This window comes from Drosophila pseudoobscura, chromosome X (assembly GCF_009870125.1).
Source record: "Drosophila pseudoobscura strain MV-25-SWS-2005 chromosome X, UCI_Dpse_MV25, whole genome shotgun sequence".
NCBI classification, from domain to species: Eukaryota; Metazoa; Arthropoda; class Insecta; order Diptera; family Drosophilidae; genus Drosophila; species Drosophila pseudoobscura.
In genome coordinates this window covers 36,829,131-36,842,477 of record NC_046683.1, presented here as the reverse complement: position 1 = coordinate 36,842,477, position 13,347 = coordinate 36,829,131, and the positions used below count along the sequence as shown (strand labels likewise).

General features: G+C 39.9%; 3 protein-coding genes and 1 long non-coding RNA gene across 9 annotated transcripts in view; 2 read left to right on the top strand and 2 right to left on the bottom strand.

The window, feature by feature from the left end:
- LOC6899788 (glycosyltransferase-like domain-containing protein 1-like) overlaps nucleotides 1-5,381 on the top strand; it is a 41,528-nt gene extending 36,147 nt beyond the window's left edge. Inside the window, exons 5-6 of the transcript XR_004470559.1 lie at nucleotides 4,936-5,171; nucleotides 5,234-5,381. The gene's annotated coding sequence lies outside the window, so the exon portion shown is untranslated. The remainder of the gene's footprint in view (nucleotides 1-4,935; nucleotides 5,172-5,233) is intronic.
- LOC117185063 (abscission/NoCut checkpoint regulator) lies at nucleotides 2,413-3,917 on the bottom strand. Of its 3 annotated transcripts, none has more exons than XM_033384735.1 (4): nucleotides 3,727-3,917; nucleotides 3,416-3,675; nucleotides 2,886-3,357; nucleotides 2,413-2,832 (listed from the first exon to the last, which is right to left on the bottom strand). In XM_033384735.1, exons 1-4 carry the CDS (start codon nucleotides 3,772-3,774, stop codon nucleotides 2,569-2,571), a joined length of 1,044 nt encoding a protein of 347 aa, XP_033240626.1. In that variant the 5' UTR covers nucleotides 3,775-3,917; the 3' UTR covers nucleotides 2,413-2,568. The 3 variants fall into 3 exon arrangements, with proteins under 3 accessions (XP_033240626.1, XP_033240625.1, XP_033240627.1); XM_033384734.1 differs by having other exon boundaries at nucleotides 2,886-3,360; nucleotides 3,727-3,910; XM_033384736.1 differs by having other exon boundaries at nucleotides 2,765-2,822; nucleotides 2,886-3,360; nucleotides 3,727-3,913.
- On the bottom strand, nucleotides 5,173-6,484 carry LOC26533118 (uncharacterized). Of its 4 annotated transcripts, XR_001450825.2 has the most exons (3): nucleotides 6,357-6,476; nucleotides 6,029-6,301; nucleotides 5,173-5,722 (listed from the first exon to the last, which is right to left on the bottom strand). It is a non-coding gene; the product is annotated as an uncharacterized lncRNA (long non-coding RNA). The 4 variants fall into 4 exon arrangements; XR_004470562.1 differs by lacking the exon at nucleotides 6,029-6,301 and having other exon boundaries at nucleotides 6,357-6,484; XR_004470561.1 differs by lacking the exon at nucleotides 6,029-6,301 and having other exon boundaries at nucleotides 6,353-6,478.
- On the top strand, nucleotides 6,459-9,702 carry LOC6904059 (DDB1- and CUL4-associated factor 6-like). Its single transcript, XM_002136424.3, has 4 exons — nucleotides 6,459-7,064; nucleotides 7,127-8,335; nucleotides 8,394-8,785; nucleotides 8,855-9,702. Exons 1-4 carry the CDS (start codon nucleotides 6,953-6,955, stop codon nucleotides 9,044-9,046), a joined length of 1,905 nt encoding a protein of 634 aa, XP_002136460.1. The 5' UTR covers nucleotides 6,459-6,952; the 3' UTR covers nucleotides 9,047-9,702.
- The last annotated feature ends 3,645 nt before the right edge of the window (nucleotides 9,703-13,347 follow it).

Sequence of the window (13,347 nt, the reverse complement as noted above, 5' to 3'; positions counted from 1 at the left end):
AATCGATAAGTTTGTTAAAAAGATATAGCGGCTTGACTTTTAAAAATTGTTGAAAATATTCAGTTGAGCGGCACTGTATGTAGTTTTTATTGTTGCGGGCAGTGCAAGCCAAGTTGTGTTGGCCGTATTGCCATCTCTGTTATTTTCATATTTATGGGCCATCTTTTCTTATTGATTACTAAGACCATCCAAGAAACGTTTGATTATACCCGGTACTCAAGAGTATAGCGGTATATTAAATTTGTGGTGAAAGTGGATGTGTGTAACACCCAGTAGGAAGCGTATAGAGAAAAGTTCATATGTTTTTGGTCATCATCAATAGCCGAGTTGATATAGCCATTTCTGTCTGTCCGTCCGTCTTGCTTGACGCCTAGTTCTCAGAGACTATAAGAGCTAGAGCAACCAAATTTTTTACCCGCCCTTAATTGATATTACACTGTTACAAGTGTATTTCGCCTCGCTCCCTTCCGGGCCGAAAGATTGAACATCTGTGGAATCCACAATTTACGAGATACGAGAAAATCGAAAACACAGAATCGTTGAGAAGTACCAAATATAGGGGATCTTATTTTAGCTAGAAGAAACTAATATAATTGCAGTGGCTGCGCAACGCCTTTCATGCGCTTGCTCATTCCCTCTCCTTCTCTCTCATAAAACACACTCAGCCTCGTTCAGTATGCGCAATATTCGGTAAGGGAGCGAGATAAAACGGCTGGTGTTAGTGTAAAAATAGAAAGAGACAGATATAAAATAAAAATGTAAAGAAAAATGGAAACAGATAAAACTAGATTTATAAATATCTCCCGAACGGTTCAATCGATGTTTATGAAATTTTTCTTTGCAAAAAATCTGACCTCGCAAATAACGGTTGACACTTTCGGAATGAAAAACGATGGGGAACGTTGTGCGCGCCCGTCGAAACGTTCTGACTAATTTTCTGTCTCTCTCGCACGCACTCTTTGTCGTGTCGTTTAATATTAGCGGCGTCTGCCGGAGGAGAGCTACACTGACTAAGTATCGGGGATAAATGTACAGTTGCGCTCTCATAGATCTCATAGATCCGGTCATTCTCTATGATTGTACGTTTTTAGTTTTCTCGTATGTATCTTCAATATTGTGGATGCCACAGATTTTCGTCCGTTGTGTTGTCGGAAGGGGGTGGGGCGAAATTTTGAAACACACTTGTGGCAGTGAGCTCTCTACAGTGAGCAAAAAGAATTACATTTGTAACAGTAAGCTCTGCAGTGAAAAATTAAAAATAGTTTTGTAACAGTGAGAGCTCTACAGTCAGTTCTAATAGTCTCTGAGATTTGTGGATGCCCCAGATTTTCGTCCTTTCTTTTATAGTCTATATATTATAGTTATTATATATTATAGTCTTTTATAGCTTTTATAGTCTCTGAGATCTAGGCACTAATGTTTTACGCTAAGCAAAGCCGGCTATGATACGTGTGTGTTAGAGAGAGACAGGGCGAGAAAAAACGAAATTGTTTTCTTCATTCTGGCTATAATAATGATACGATCTAACCAACCTATTGGTTTTTATACCCGATACTCAAATTTAAAATTTAATTTAATTTAAAACAGATCGTATAATTATTATAGCCAGAATCAAGAAAACAATTCCATTCTTTCTCGCTGTCTCTTTCTAACATACAGGTTTCATGGTCGGTTTTGCCTATTACAAAATGTGACTTCAAGGATCTCAGAGACATAAGAGCTAGAGCAACCAAATTTGGTATCCACACCCCTGTGATATCGACCTTGACCGTTTCGTGTCCAAATTTCGCACTTCCTTCCCCCGCAAAGGACGAAAATCTGGCGCATCCACAAATCTCAGAAACTATTCAGGCTAGAAACCAAATTTGGTAACCGCACTCCTGTTTTATCTCACTATAAAACGTATATCTCAAAATATCGCCCCACCCCCTTCCGTCCCCACAAAGGTCGAAAATCTGTGGCATCCATAATATTGAAGATTCGAGAAAACTAAAAACGCACAATCATAGAGAATGATCATATCTATCAGACGTCTGAATCTGGATCAGATCAGATTTTTATAGCCAAAAAGAACAAATCAATTTGCAGAGGCTACGCAGCGCCCGATGTCACGCTCAGACTGATTTTCTGTCTCTCTCGCACGCACTCTTTGTCGTGTTGTTTAATATTAGCGGCGTCTGCCGGAGGAGAGCCATACTGACTTAGTATCGGGTATAACTGTAGAGTTGCGGTGTCCGCAGCAACTCACAACGTTCCCCTTCGTTTAAACTGATCTTGTTGCTTTGTTTAAGTAGCCAGAACATTTTCTGGGCCTTACCTACCAGCTTGCTCCTCACGCTACGAGTGTGACTGTCGAAAGTTAAAGGTGCATCCAGTGTAACTCCGGGTTCTGATCAACAATATTCGCATCCGTCGGGCTGTTTAGTAAATTTATTGAAAACCTTAGTTGGCGCAATAAATGTTAACCATCTATCTAATAAATAGTTTGATTGTATATTACAAATTTTTTTTCATTCTTAGCAGGAAAAATAAGCTTACAAATAAAAAACAATGAGCCGAAACACTGAACTAGAAGTGGTTTTCTGTAAATTTAGGCGGAGAACTGTACTCCAACTTAACATGCGCTCGATACTCTTCATCATCGTCGTGATATTCTCTATAGCACTGGGAGCAGAATAATTCGCCATCGCATCCACGGCAACGAAAGACGGCATCCTCATTACAAATATTACACCAAGGCAGCTCCTCAGTAATGCTATTTTTGGCCAGCTCACCCTCAACGCCATCATTTAGGTTGCTTTGCCCAGTTAGTAAACTTGATTCTGCAACGTACTGTTCGATTTGTTAAACCTTTTGGTATTAATATAATGTATAAAGTAACAAACCTTTTTTATTACATTTCTTAGGATTATTTCTTCATCCTCGTTTTCGCTGGGAGTATTTAAAGTTTTCGATAGCTTTGCACCCGTACCTGCCTCATTATCAAGTGGGGCATTCCGTAGTGCACACAAACGTCGTTCAATGTCGGAAATCGCATCGTTACGTTGGGTTTCCACTTTCTGATCCAGCTGGGTTTCATCCATAAACTGATCAAGCAAATCTTTAATTTTTTCCTGGTCACTTCTTTGATCCGTGGAAAGCAGCAAATCCTTTTTGTAGTAGTTCTTTTGATCGGTAAGGCCACTTATGTTAGCGAGACGTGTCCGAATTTCATCGTCTGTTGCATCGACATCTTTAAGATTCTGCAATCGTTTTGCTATTGCACTATCCAAATTTTCTTCAATGTCTTCTTTTGTAGAGTCCCCTGCGGTCCTTATGGGTGCCAGAACTGCTGCCAGTTCCTCAGACGGCAAAACACTGCTGCAGTGAAAGGTAGCTTACAATTGGGTTGGCATACGTCTGTGTCTGTACCTACTTGAAAAGTACGTCTGCCTTTTCGAGTTCCAACCGGGTGGAACTATTTAAAGGATGTGGTAGGCGCAGTTTGGTAACAAGTTCCCCGGGCAATGCATCGCAGTCAATGACTTTTTCATGATCGATACAGGTCTGTATCTTGGACAGTTTATCGTAGCAAATTAAGCAGACATTCAGCACCTTCCCTGCGAACCGAGGTACCGGTATTGGCCTCTTCAGACACTTTGAGCAGTAGGAGAAGCCGCAGTTGGGACACCCATACTAAAACAAGATAAATTAGTATAGAATATAAAGTAAATATTATATTCTTGCCTCTTTGCTAAATAATCCATATTTGCGGCTGCAGCCGAAGCAGCTCATGATGGCGAGGAAACAAAAAATATATAGTCGAAATAAAATTTGAAAGTAAAAAATATGTAAACAAAGGCTTTTTCACTAGATGTTCTTGCTATATTTTGTCATCAATCTGAGCTATCGAATTTCTGCATATACGATATTCATGTTGGGGGGATTCGTGTAAATGAATTCTACATCCTTTAAACTTCGTGGATCAGCTGCATTCAAGGTGAAAAAAGAAAGAAAACTAAACAAGAATATCCCGTAAGATATTTTAATTTTCTTTAAATTATCAGGTAGGCTCCGTTGTTCATTTACTTTTGCGGATTACGTTTTCTGCCAAAACGTTTCGTTTTAAGGTTCTCCAGTTTTCGCATATTTTTGCTGTTTGCACCAAAACGAAAATTGTTCTTGCCCTGGCCAAATTTGAGGTTGGCTTAATATAAAATTATTTATAAAGAAATCAAAAGTTAAATTACGCTATTAATAAGTCATCTATTTTTTCCCTTTTGCAATTGAAGGTCGTTTAGTTGCATAAACAGCCGTTTACTTTTCATTTCGTCAAAGAAAATGTTTTCGTTTTGAAAACGATTAAATCTTGCGGAATGTGAAAACGGGAGCCCCAATTTATGTGTATTTAAAAGTAAATGGGAAAACTTTTGTGAATGTGAAAAACGGAGCCTGGCTGTATATATTAAAAAACATCTGAAAAAATTCAGTAATCAATTTGATCCTTTTTTGAGTTTTACAGTTCATTTAATGGCTCGCTTAGCACATTGCAGTTAGTGCAATTGTACTCACTAGTCAAATACTGTACGGTCTTATAAATAATCTGCACGAAATCAAAGAAATAAACTTTAAGGACAAAACTGAAAACATACATACAGACATATACCTTTTGGGATAAACTTGCAGTGTGAGTGAGAGAAATATAGCTCTGCGACTGAAAGCATATTTATAACACTAGGCACTAAATGAAACTTTTTATTTACGCTTTAAACCAAAACCGACTTTTTTTATTTTTTTTGTATCTATGTCAAGCTTTTTTTAAGTTTTTTGATATTTTTTTCAGTAGTAGTGCTTAGAGTTATAAAAAAAATTAAAACAAACATATTTAGTTACTCAATTACAATCTTTATTGTTAATGACCATTAATGTAGTTATTGTTCACTGAATACCCCGCAGTATTCGTTCCACCAAAATCCTCCCGGTATCGGAAAATTAGTTATATGGTTGCAGAAATCGTACGCGAAAAACATACATAAAAGTCGACTTTGACTTAATCAATATCAATCAAATATGGGAAATGGATCGGAATATTCTGAAGCGAAATTATAGACTAATATATCAAATTTTATTGAATATTAAAAATAAATCAACAAAGAGAATTCGTAGCAAGAGTGATAACATTATATACACATGTATGTATTTTTTTCATGTATACCAAATTAAATATACAAATTCCTTTATTTTATTTTTTTAGAATTGTATACATTTCTTATAATCACACATACGAAAATCCGATAATTATCAACATGATTATCGGTCCTGGTTGACCATTCGGCGGAAGGGACCATATTTGTATAGTACATATGTATCTACACATGTATAATTATACCTATTCGAAAGTACAACCCCAGATTTTCCATGCATGCTCATATAAGACCCCGATAGGGGCCCGGGCCATACAAAATTCAGGCATATGTACATACATATATGTATGTATGCGTAAATTGTATTTTGCTTATACTCTTGCAGAGGGTATTATTATTTTGTGCCACATGTTGCCAACCATAAAGATTGGTATACATTTTACATACATACATATGTACATATTTAAGTCAGAATCATAAATTTTGGCTCACTGAATCGCAAATTTTCAGGCAGGCTCCGGGTTTTACTTTCACAAAAATTCTGTCAATCACATATGTAAGTGGGTGCTCCCCTTCTCAAAACGGAAACATTTTCCTCCCTGAAATGAAAATTAAAAGGCTTTTTATACAACAAAACGAGTCTTAACTGCAAAATTAAAAAATATATCTTTAATTGTTGCATTATCAGGGTAAATTATCTTGTGCCTTTAGAAATAATTTTTTGTTAACCCAACATCACTTATTGAGTGCGTGCAAACAGCTAACGCAGCCCGATTCGGCTATCGGAATGTTGGCAAAAAATATATTTTTGCGAATAATAGCACAAATGTGCGCTAAACAGCTTAAATTATTGTACGTTGACATGCTATAACTGCATCTTTCAAGAGGCGAAGCAATTACTGCACCGTCAAGTGGCCCGTGCGACACCAGCAGAAGTTGTGCTCGTAACAAGGGCGTAACAGATCATCTGGGTAAAGACAGCTATGTACATATATCCCGCAGCTAGCGAAAATGAAACATGTCGATAGCAAATACATACATATGTATTTGTGAAAAATTAAGCACTTAAAAAAATAACACGCAAAAGTTAGCGAAAACCGGAGTCTGCCTATTTATGTTAATATGCATCTAATTGCCGTTGAAGCGATTGATCGAAAAACAAGTATGTAAGTCTGTATCTGTAAAAATTGGATGGCTATATCATAGGCCATAATATAAAATATACATACATACATATATACATATTTATTATACGCAGGAATAATCTCTTAGACCTTGGCCACACGCTGAGGGACATACATACATACATATGTAAGTTGCTGAGCGATGGTCGCTTGGGTGATCGATTTGAGTGTTGTGCCGAGCTCCATCATTTATGTGTATACATTTTCAACTATACGGTTCGTTTTTGGCAATATTTGTTCAAGAATATCGAACCTTTTGAAATTGAACAGACAGCACAGATTTTTAGCATTTTATACTAAGAGCTCTGAGTTATGAAGTAAAAATAAAAACCGAATCAATTGCTGAGAGACGTCGCTTAGTCGCTCAGTTGTTGTTAACGACATCGCTAAGAGCGTGGCTGAAGCCTAGGGTATCAAAATCTTCGGCTGCCATAGCTATCCGTTCTTTCACGGTTTTGTTGTATGTAGTTATTCAATTGCGCAATGCTTGTCTGTTTTTCGCGTTTGTGTTTATTTTTTGTCTTTGTCTAGCGAATAAGAAAGTTAATTTTAATACAAACTTGAAAAACCAAAACACATACATATATGTAAATATGTTAGCACAATATGTGCGACGTTAAATTTTAGTGACAACCAGTATCGACAATGTACAAAAAAACGGCTGCACAACTCCGTCACAGTGTACACCAGAGCATCGAAAACTATCCATATAATGAGGCTAGCAGTGCCCAGGCTACTCTGCAGGCCAGTTGCAAAAGTGAGACAAAAAGCTAACATATTGCCGGTCACATAAATCAACATGTCTCGATAACATTTCAGATTCATTGAACTTTGTGCAGCGTTTAGATATACTGCAAACGCTATACGTCCATAATGGTTGCGTCAACACAGTGAACTGGAATGCAAGCGGAACACATATTGTATCTGGCTCCGATGATAACCATCTGGTCATTACTGAGGCTAAGAGCGGTCGGGTAGCACTCAAGAGCAAGACCCAACACAAGCGTCATATTTTTAGTGCACGTTTCATGCCACACAGCAACGATCAGGCTGTCGTTTCTTGCTCTGGCGAAGGCCTAGTAATCCATACTGAGTTCCAGATTCCATATAGCTCCGAAAAATGTACAAAGACAACAGACTATATAGTTGGAGAAGACAGCCGAATCGTGAACGTTTTTGATTGTCACACATTTGGGAGTACCTTCGATGTTTTGCCAATACCTGACGCACCGCGCTCCTTTCTTAGTTGCGGAGAAGATGCAACAGTACGCTGCTTCGATCTTCGCCAATCCAGTAGTTGCTCCAAGAGTATGTGCCAAAAGCACATCCTTATAATGGCGCCCTGTGCCGTGACAGCCATGGATGTAGCTCCTTTTAATCACAACAATGTGGCCATCGGCTGTTCCGACTCAATAATTCGTCTATACGACAGGCGCATGCTGGCAAATACAGGCTCTGCATCTTTGTCGTCGGGCTCAACAATACCGATTAAGGCTTTCCCTATACCAATGGAATACACGCGTCGTCACTATCGCCCCACCTGCGTAAAGTTCAATGTGAACGAATCTGAGCTGCTGGTCAGTTACTCTATGGAGCAGATTTATCTGTTTGATCTGAAACACCCTGGCTATAATGACGCAGGTCTGTTGAAAAGCGGTTGTTATACGCCCAAAATGCGCCGTGAAGACGATCCAGACCCGCAGATGCCTCGTCTTCGCTTTCGGGGCGATTGGTCCGATACTGGGCCCAACTCCCAGGCCATTGCCGAGCAGGGTTTTAACCGTCCCAATGTGGGGCAAGCTCGACCACCCCTCGAACCAGGAGTACTTAGTCGGCTTAGTGACGAAATATTTCGCATGCTTAATTCGCCCAGTCGTCAAATGCGTCAAACTTCCCAAGCAACCGAGTCAAATACAGATACAACATTAAACCGCAACTCAAATAGCTCCCTTCCTATCAGGGCGCAGAACACAATTTATGGAAATATGATCAACGAATCGGATGTAGCTAACATTTCTGTAAAATCTGGTAAGTATGAAGTTCTTAGACCCTCATAACTTATATATTTTTCAAATATGATTTAAAGGATGTCTTGAGATCACCGAGGACGCAAAAGATACTCAAAATGAGAACAAGGATGCAATTACAGCTGGAGATGGAGAAAGGTTTCCTATTCGAAATTTTAATTACGTAAAAATGGCTTTCAGTGGCCACCGTAACTCAAGGACAATGGTGAAGGGGGCTTGTTTCTGGGGGGACGACTTTATTATGTCGGGTTCCGACTGTGGCCATATATTCGTTTGGAATCGACAGACCGGAAAGGTAGTCAAGACGCTTCTGGCAGATAATCGTGTCGTCAATCGTGTTCAACCACATCCCACGCTCCCCTACCTTCTTAGTTCTGGCATCGACTACAATGTGAAGGTGTGGGCGCCAATCGCTTCTGATCCTCATTTCGACGAGGCCGAAACCGCCGGAGTAAGTGTGGTTTATTTCACTGATTTCGACAAGCCAGTAGAAATCGCATTTAATTTTTACTCTTTGCAGCTGATAAAAAGCAATGAGATTATGTTAGTGGAGACTCGCGATACTATAACCGTACCTGCCCAGATAATGATACGAATTTTGGCAAGCCTACATCAGTATCGCCGGCTGATGCACGAAGCTGGTAGCGAAGCCAGATCTAGGCAAGAAGGTCTATCTGGCAATGGTGCAGAATCTCCTAATAGTGATATATAAGTTAAATCGTGATCTAGTAACCACTCCTCCTTTCCTTTCCCTATTTTTTCCGCATGTTTTTCCCTCCTCCAACTTATGCGAAGGCAGGGTGCCAGCAGCTATCAGCCTAAGAGGTAGAGAAAGCGACACGTTTCTATATGTTTAATGTACATACATATATCCCATTAAAAGTATGACGAAGTATGACAAACAAAATTGAACTTTGTATTTACACTTCGAACCAAACCGACTTTTTCTGATAGATTTGAAGCTTTAAATTTTGTTTTTAATGTTTATTTCTTAAATGTTTTTGGTTTTTTTAGAGGTAGTGCTTAACAAGCATCTTACATCTGGTTGTATTGAACTTTCCAATTCTAAAAGCAGATAAATGAAACTTTAAATCGGTCTTGAAAATATTGAGATTTCGATTAGAAAATTGTTAATTTTTTAGGTTATTTTTTTACGTTAGCCAAACCTAAAATTTTGGGATATATTGCAAAAAAACAAGTATGAGGCAGTGATCTACTCATCCTGGCCTATAAACTTATTTTTCTCTTTTGGAAAGTACATTTAAAAGGTTTCATTTGGTTGCACAGTGTTACTTGTTCATATTAATATTTAATTTGTTACTATTATACTATGAATATATCTTGTGCATAAATATTTATGAAAAAATATTAAAGTTGTACAGTAGTAAACTCGAGCGGCGATTTTAAATTGAATAGTTTTATTAGTAGATACATATGTATGTACATAAATATGTCCGCAGACAATATGTCCGAAAAACCAAAACGTTTTGCGTCAAACAAAAGAAAAATTATTCAGAGGAAATATTAAAATACTGTTCAATATATACAATAGTAAATTGTACATTCTGAGTGCAACATATTTTAGGAAAAAATTTTGATTTTAATTTCATTAATATTGTAGTGCCTCTTAATACAAATATTGCGCATCGACTTGAAATATGTTGGAAAATCAGGCATTGCGCGCCGCAATCAATATTTTCAAAAAATAAAAAACAATCTTCCCACATTATACTGAAAAATTTGTTCAGTCTACAATTTTATTTTTGCAGAAAAAAACTGATTAATGTCCTGCCGTTGCGGCTACCGAGCAAAATAACCAAGCCGTTTGCACATAGCAACGGAGGCTTCCGGCCTCTGATTGACATATATTTTTGCAATTAAAGCATAAGGGAATGTTAATAAAATTAATAAAAAATCTGGTATTTATATATGTAGTCGAACTTCTCTATTGCGAACTTCCATACAACGGAGTTTTCTATACAACGAATTTACTTCCAGAACATGCTATATTCTGCAAAAATTAATTTTATACTACGAACTTTCCACTTAGCGAATTCATCTACAATGCCATCTAGGTGTTGACGCCAGCCAAATCGAACCATTTGTTTTTTTTTCTTTCCTTTGCACGCGTGCCGAAGGTAATTCGGTTCTGCCGACCGTGCGTAGAAGATAACTTCGTTTTTTCTTTTCTCCTCTTTTGCGCTTGCGTCGTCAAAACTCTTGCTTTGTTCGCTTTACATTTATCTTCAATAGTCAAATTGTGCGCAAACGAAGCGAACATAAGTGCTGTGATTTTATTATTATCATCAGGAAAGTGCAGTGTTTAAATAATAATATGTGTTGAGCGAGTGGTAAATAAAGAAAACCTCAATTGTATAAAATGTTAAATTTGTGAAAAAACTGTATTCAAATTATATTAATGTTTCGCTGCATCACAATATACACATGACTTTATTCTTCTCTTATTCTCGGGAATAAAAGAAGAATAAAGAAATATAATGTAAATCCGTATTACCGAATTAAATTGTTACAATCTGCGGTGGGTAAGAAAGTTCAATTTGTGAGCAGTCTAGCAGCAAAAAAAACAACAAAATAAAAGCAACAAAAGGTAACCCTTATTTGCGACGCATGGCTCGAGCAGGTGCATACATATATTTCGACAAAAATCATAGCTTATTAAGTGCATGACTTTTCTACAAAAATCATCACTTATAAAATGCATGATTTTTCGGCAAAAATCATCGATTATTAAATGCATGATTTTTCGTCAATGCTGTTAATGCATGTTAATGTCAGCAGCTCAGCGTATGGCCGGTCATCAACTATGTCATCGGGGGTAGTGACGCGGTCATAGACGTGTCAGCAGCTGAGTTATTGAAGACCAGTGCTGCAGGTATACAGTATAGGTTAGGTTAGGTTGAGGCGGCTGCCGGGCTCGCTCGGAGCCCGTCACACCTAGGCCGGTTTCGGCCCGTTGTGATACCGCATAGGATCATTTCTTCCTGCGTTGTGAGACTTCCTGTCAGCAATTATCCCATCCAGATGCTCTCACAAAGTTCGCTATCTTCCTGGGACATAGTTTGGACATATCAGAGATGTCGTGTAGAAAGGCTGAGCCCAGGTGCTGTAGCCTTCTTCTGCTGAGAGCTGGGCAGGAGCAGAACAGATGTTTCACTGTCTCCTCCTCTTTCTCGTCTCTACAGCTGCGAAAAAAATCGTTATGTGGGGCCCCCAGCCTGTTAGCGTGGGTGCCTATTAGCCAGTGTCCCGAGAGGGAACGTATGACTACGCTGCACCTTTTCCTGCTTAGCTTGCAGAGCTCGGAGGTGCGCTTCATGTCCATGGTCGGCCAAGTTTGCCGAGTTGTGCAACATCGTGGCCCTATTTGACACATATCGTTTGTTAGTCGCTTGTATTGCTCTTTTATAATGAGCTTACAGGTGGCCATTGGCATACAGATATCCTCCTTGTCTTGGAGAAGGGGATTGTAGTGCCAGATCTGGCCAGCTCGTCCGCTATACAGTTGCCCTCGATGTCCCGGTGGCCCGGGACCCAAATCAGGCTAATAGAAAATTGCTGAGCCATCTCGTGCAGAGATTTGCGGCAGTCTGCCAAGGTGGCCAAGTTCGAGGAAATCGCACTTAGCGATTTGATCGCAGCCTGGCTATCGCTATAAATGTTTAGTTCGGTTGCCGTAACGGCAACCGCTTGTAGATAGTCTAGAGCCTCCCTGATTGCTATGACTTCCGCTTGAAAGACACTGCAATAATCTGGGAGCCTGAAGGAATGCCTTATGTTTAGCTGTTCAGAGTAGATTCCCCCTCAGACTCCGTCGTCCAGCTTTGATCCATCTGTGAAGATGTTTATGGCCCCATCTGGGCCTGGGAGTCCCTCGAGCCATTCGTCTCTGTGAGGGATGATTGTGTCGAAGGGAGTGACTGTGTACTCTCTTGGAACTTGGTAGTCTGTTTTTGAGGGGACGGTATTGCTATTATTTAATATGGCTGAGTGAACTATGCACTGTGTCACCCATTGATCTGAGTCTCTCAGACGTATTGCTGCTGCTTCTGCCCGTTCCTTTCCTGCGAGGTCAAGGCTCTGTAGGCATAGGATGGCATTTAGCGCATCATTTGGGGTGGTGCGAAGAGCTCCGCTGATACATAGGGCGGCAGTTCGCTGGACTTTGCCCAGTTGCTTGGTGATCGCCCTTTTTGATAGGGCCGGTCACCACACCGTAAAGGCTATGAGTGAATACTCTTTGTGATGCAGAGATTTCTCTACCGCTGAGATCACTTCATGAAGAGCCGTTTCCGTGGATTTTCCTTTCCGGTAGGCATGCTGTGCCGGGTGTATAGTTGTCCTCAGTTGCAGCCCGACGAGTCTCTCAAAGGTTTTGAGGAGGAAGGACGATAGGCTGATTGGTCTAAAGTCTTTTGCAGTTGAGTGCGAGGATTTTCCTGCTTTGGGAATGAAGACTATCTTTGCCTTAAGCCATGTTCGCGGGATTGTACCCACAGCCAGTATCTTCCTGAAGATACCTTGTAGCCAGTTGATGGCCGTATCCCCGGCCTTCTAAAGTTGGGCCGGGATTACCTGGTCTGGGCCTGGCGATTTGAACGGGTTGAAGCTGTTTATTGCCCAGCTTATCTTACGTTTTGTGAGTATGTGATCCATCGAGGTTACCGGTCCCTCTCCTGGGAGATATACCGTCTCGATGGTTGTGCACCCTGGGAAATGCGTGTCTAGTAGAATGTGCAGGGACTCCTCACTGGAGTTGGTCCACGTGCCGTCATTCCTTTTAAGATACCCTACCGAGGGGTTAGCTTTTGAGAGAATCTTGCGAAGCCTTGCGGCCTCTGACGTTTCCTCAATTTCCGAGCAAAACTTTTGCCGAGAGGCCCTTTTTGCTTTCCTTGTTTCCTTTTTATATAGTGACAGACTGATTTTGTAGTCTGCCTAGTGGCTCTCCTCGTTCGCGCTTTTGGCCCTGAGGAAGAGAGTCCTGCAGCTTTT

Bases quoted from the DNA above. Each gene is read 5' to 3' on its own strand.
- LOC117185063 (XM_033384734.1), bottom strand. From the start codon at position 3,774: ATGAGCTGCTTCGGCTGCAGCCGCAAATATGGATTATTTAGCAAAGAG. The intron at 3,361-3,415 runs GTAGGTACAGAC...CTTTCACTGCAG, and splicing joins AAGGCAGACGTACTTTTCAA to CAGTGTTTTGCCGTCTGAGG. The intron at 2,833-2,885 runs GTTTGTTACTTT...CAAATCGAACAG, and splicing joins TAAGAAATGTAATAAAAAAG to TACGTTGCAGAATCAAGTTT.
- LOC6904059 (XM_002136424.3), top strand. From the start codon at position 6,953: ATGTACAAAAAAACGGCTGCACAACTCCGTCACAGTGTACACCAGAGC. The intron at 7,065-7,126 runs GTGAGACAAAAA...ATAACATTTCAG, and splicing joins TCTGCAGGCCAGTTGCAAAA to ATTCATTGAACTTTGTGCAG. The intron at 8,336-8,393 runs GTAAGTATGAAG...TATGATTTAAAG, and splicing joins TAACATTTCTGTAAAATCTG to GATGTCTTGAGATCACCGAG.